The following is a 5,000-nucleotide window of genomic DNA, read 5'->3' as shown; positions in this document are numbered from 1 at the left end:
TTTTTCTTTTTTTTTAAGTTTTTATAAAGTTTTTGTCACCTTTTGTCTTTAGCATTTAAAGGTTTTTCATTTTCATGGCAGTTGTTTAGTAAATCTATCGCTGACATCGCTGTATTGTTCCTCTTTATGTAGACTTTTTTTTTAGGTTTAGGTATGTAGGTTTTTTTTCTACCAAAAATGATTGGAATGAACTTGGCTTAAAAACACAATTTAAAGGGGGAACATTGTTGAAAAAAACCACAGACAAAAAGACAGACGAAGCTTTCCCTTTTGACGGAGGCGATAAATGAAACCTCACAAAAACGTTTTGGTTTGTTGTTGGAGTTTCTCAGTAGTGTGAGAAGACGCATGTCTCACATATGACGTTCAGGCTAAGTAGATGTATTTCTTTTCCCATTCACCCTGCGTGAGCAGCGTGCCCTCGCAATCAGCCATTATCAATTAACTAGACACGTTGAGGAAGACTGAATGGCTTTTAGTCTTTAGTTCAGTACTTCATTTTCCCTCCTGTCGTTGCTTTTGCTTTTCTTCCTTTTGTTTCACTTGTTTTCATTCTCTTATTTTGACACTCTGTGACATTTTCCTTTAGTTCGTGATGAATTATGTACAAAGGGAACAACCTTGCATTAACATCATGCAGCTGTAGTCGCCCCGACGCTACTTTTCTTTACCGATCTTTCTCTCCAACAAACCTTCATACGCCGAAGCGAGCCTGTGCCACTCAAGTCTGGCATCAATGCGTGAAGTATCTTTTCTGAGACAAAAGAGGGTTCTCTCTTTATTGTATGGATGTGTGCTTGTGGGTGGAAGCCCTATTGTATGTCCTTGCACAATCGCTTGTGTAGGCTCTGCACTCACTGACATTATAAGCTTTGGTGAACTCTGAGCTGCGACTTAGTCAGAAGATTGATTTCTCTTCTTTATATCCTTCATATCCGCCATACTGCCGGGCCAGCTCTTGCCCACCTTTGGCACACAGCGCTATAGGCGGCCGGCCTTTTATTGTCACCTCATTGCAGAGAAGTGATTGATTTGAGCTCTTAACGGCTGTATTTACAACGGAGCACTGTATTTGCAGTTCACACGGCTCGCTCCTTCTCACACAGTGTAATACCTGAACGGAGGCGCTATCAATGCCGCTTTTGAGGTGTTGCAGTTTGTCTTTGCCGACCAGATCAACAACGGCAGGCTTTTTGTCTCGCTTTTTGAATTTGAGTAAATGTCAGTTCAGTTTGGTGCGATTTACATACATTTAAGTTTTTTGTCTTAGTGTCCATACTTTAGAGAATAACCCCTGCAGAGAGAGGAGCTTAGTTTTGGCCACTGCAAAACCTAAAACAACAGGTTGATGCAGTGCTTTGCTCAAGGCATGCTGGACATCATGAATGTGATAGTCGAAAACCAACTTATCTCAAACTTGTCCTGTCAGTGCCGAGGATCAAACCAGGCATGTCAGATGGAAGGATTTCACACTTTTGTTTGTTATACAGGACTTCGTATTTTTGGGTTCAGGGCTGTTTCAATTCATATCCTCAGGTTTTGGGGAATTTATACGGTGAATTTTTCCACTATATTCTGAAATAGTATAGTCCCAACGACTAGTGGACTAATAGACAATATTTTTTAACACAATATAGTGATTTTCAGTGAACTAAAGTCATGAATAAGTCGGTTGGTTTCTACAGATTTTAGACACAAACTAAGAATCTAAAGTATTTATGGCTCGTTTTGTGTTACTTTATCATGGTTTTATTTATCCTACATCAGTGCTCTAGCAACATAAACATACCATATTTGTTTCACCGGTTTGTTGTGTACTGCACACTCATTATTTTGAGTTGCCTGTAATGAAGTTCACACAGGAACTCGGGCTCATCCTTTCTGCTGCATTCATTGTAAATCACTCCCGAGTAAAATGGAAATGCGTATGCCAAGCACCCTGGATGTAACGTCCATGGGGATCAGCGCTAGCATGGCTAATGCTGTTACACCAGAAGTGGCTAATGAGCTAACCTTCCGCTTTACCTCCGCATACCTTCGCCGTAATTATCGCCTTCAGCTCCCACGAGGGCCAGCGACGGAAGCAATGCATTCATCCTCATCCAGGAAGAATAGAAAACCAGGCGCCATACATACAATGGACATTTAAACTGCTGAAGGGTCTGATGGAGTGGATGGGTTTAACCAAACACAGCCAGGGATGATGCACCTCATTTTTAGACAAAGCCATAGCAAGCCTCTTGGTGTAGCAGGATTACAAAGAGGAAGCTATTTTAGGACGGGGTCTTCCAAAGGAAGACATCAAATCAGTTTACTTATCTTTTTGTTGCCTCAGGCTGCGTTATTTCACGCAGAGGAGAGTGGATAATGATCACGTAATTTGCTGGTAAGGTCAAAAGTGCATATCCTTGCTGGCTGGAAGAATAAAAGATGGGAACCTAAAGTGAATATACCGGTATACATAAATGCATAAGAACGCCTATTTGTGATTAAAAAAACAAACAACAAATGTTATGCTTACAGCTCTTTTACCTCAACATAAAAAAAACACGCTTCAGACCCCAAAAAGAATTTGTTGGACATTGGAATTTAAGTAAACACACATTGCTTACTACCATAAAAAAAAGAGATAAACCAAGCATCATGCACCATTTAGATATTTACTTAACATAGCGGACATGTTGCATGATTAGGGCTGCAGGCACTGAGAAAGGTGAATGTGCTTCTGCAAACATGTTTTGACTTCTATCAGCAGCCTGATAGAAAGGAAGTTCATAACAATTTGACACATGCAATGCATCTTCCTTTTTATCGGGGTTCGATAATCTGTTTTCACACAAACCGGTTGAGTCCCGAGAGGAGTTCGCTGGCTGTTGAGCAGAAATGTCTAGTGAGCTTAGAACAAATGTAATGAAAAGGAAAACAAACATCACCTGATGAAATAATGAAACCGCTTTGAAATTTGGTTTGCTGGGTCGAGAACGGAACAACGTAAGTTATGAGCGATGAACATTGCATCCTGGATGACTGGGAGTTAATGTTGATATCCTAAAAGAGTAAAATAACCTACTTATTGCACCTTTTGGGAGCACAAACAAAATAATGTGGGAAGCAATCCTGGCTTCCTATGTGTCTGAACCGTTTGGCTTGCAAGCGCTTGGAAGCGAGCGAGTGGAGGCGGACTACCATCAGTCTTGTCAGCAGTCTAAACCGGACTAACTCTCTGACAGGTGATGAGACACGGCAGAAGCGCTAAACTGACAAGCTGTCATGCAGTATTTTTTTCCCTGGATATCAGTTTGCGAAAAACCTGCTGCCTGCGTTCATCCGCAGGAAATCAAGGGTCTCCTTTTATTTTGGCGGGGAGGGGAGTCAATTCAGTTGTGTTTGTGAGCAGGATTTTGGTTTCTCTGCCTTTCTTTTTTTTTGTGTTCCTCTCTGACCTTATTTTCTCATGCCAGGATCGATTTGATTGCTCATCTTTTAAAGAGCTTTCATTTTTTAGTATTGGTGTATTGACTCCAAAGCACTAAAAAGTAACACAGAAGTGAATTTTATTATTTCTAAATGTTTGACGCTCACTATATCTTCTTTGTCAATGACAGTGGATGAAAATAACCTTTTCATCTCCCAGCCACAGTGCCTTGTAAATCCTCAAATTAAATTATTTAACCTTTTTTTTAAGGTTTGCCTGACACAATGTTTGATAGAGTAATTGTTACTTTTTAACCTTTAATCTCCTTCAGGTAAAGTCAACAATGCATGGCTGCTGTCTGAACAACGACACAAAGAAAAAAAAAAAAGTTAAAATGCCCCGTTTTGTCCTCTCCAGGTGCCATCCTGGGACGCTCGGAGACGCAGGAGTGCGCCTACTACAACTCCAGCTGGGAAAAGGAGCGCACCAACCGCAGCGGCATCGAGCCCTGCTATGGCGAGAAAGACAAGCGGCGGCACTGCTTCGCCACGTGGAAGAACGTCTCGGGAACCATCGAGATCGTCAAGCAAGGCTGCTGGCTGGACGACGTCAACTGCTACGACAGGTACGCGGGAAGCAGCAGCAAAAAACATCTGGGGGGAAAAAAAGACTAGAATATCCCGAAAATGAAAGTCGGAAGAAAAACAAACAAACGGGGAGAAGCAGCAAAACATATCTCAGAGAAAGACTAGAATGTAACCAAATTATAGTCAGCCTTTGGCTACATTGAAAGCGAAACGTACGCGGAGCTCATATGCAGCGGAATGTATCTTTTAACCGGCTACACCAACTGCGCACACACGGCGTAGGATCGTGTGAGTCACAGGCGAGACGGAGAGCTTTTGCCTCTGCATTGTTGTTGTTTCTTCAGGTTTTTTGGAGCCGGCACAGCGCTGTGAAACTGAATCTACTGTCAGCTGTTATCAGAGGACGCAGGTGAGAGAAACAAGAAATAAAAACATCACGAGTAGGGCTCGACTTTGAATTCACTTCTAGTCACCGTGAGCATGGTTTAGTCCCTTTTGTTTGCTTCCCCATCTGAACGACTGGCACAAGGCTGTACGTTTTTTAAGTACCAGGCAGAGGAAAATTGAAATTGCTGTGTGAATCTCCACTGAAAACGGATCCGGCCTGACATGTGCGTCCGACCCCCGAACAGTAAACAGATGTTAAGATGTGGTCTTCTCAAGCTAGTTTCTTCCTCGCTAGAACATCAACCTGACACCAGAGGCTGGTTTGAGCCAGTTCTGCTTGTGTGTTTTTGTCGTTTGATTCGTGAGAGCGATAAAGTTGCTGTTTAGTTGTACAGTTTGGGCATTTGGACCTCTGCTCAGACGGTGCCGCCTCGCCTCCCTGGAGAGTCCCAGAGCAAGTCGAGGGCGGCTGCCACTTCCTTTGGCTTTTATCTGGGGTGTGTGTGTGTGTGTGTGTGTGTGTGTGTGTGTGTGTGTGAGTGAGAATGAATGTGTGTAGGAGTTAGTTTATAAATTTAAATTTTTTTTTCATGTCTTCTGCGGCAGAGAGG

General features: G+C 42.5%; 1 protein-coding gene across 1 annotated transcript in view; it reads left to right on the top strand.

The window, feature by feature from the left end:
• The window catches only part of acvr2ab (activin A receptor type 2Ab), a 53,039-nt gene that overhangs the window by 20,730 nt on the left and 27,309 nt on the right, over window positions 1–5,000 (top strand). Inside the window, exon 2 of the mRNA XM_078243488.1 lies at window positions 3,833–4,040. Coding sequence (XP_078099614.1) covers window positions 3,833–4,040 — 208 coding nt within the window. The remainder of the gene's footprint in view (window positions 1–3,832; window positions 4,041–5,000) is intronic.

Source organism: Sander vitreus, chromosome 24, assembly GCF_031162955.1.
Source record: "Sander vitreus isolate 19-12246 chromosome 24, sanVit1, whole genome shotgun sequence".
Lineage (NCBI taxonomy): Eukaryota > Metazoa > Chordata > Actinopteri > Perciformes > Percidae > Sander > Sander vitreus.
This window is presented reverse-complemented; position numbering and strand designations above follow the sequence as displayed.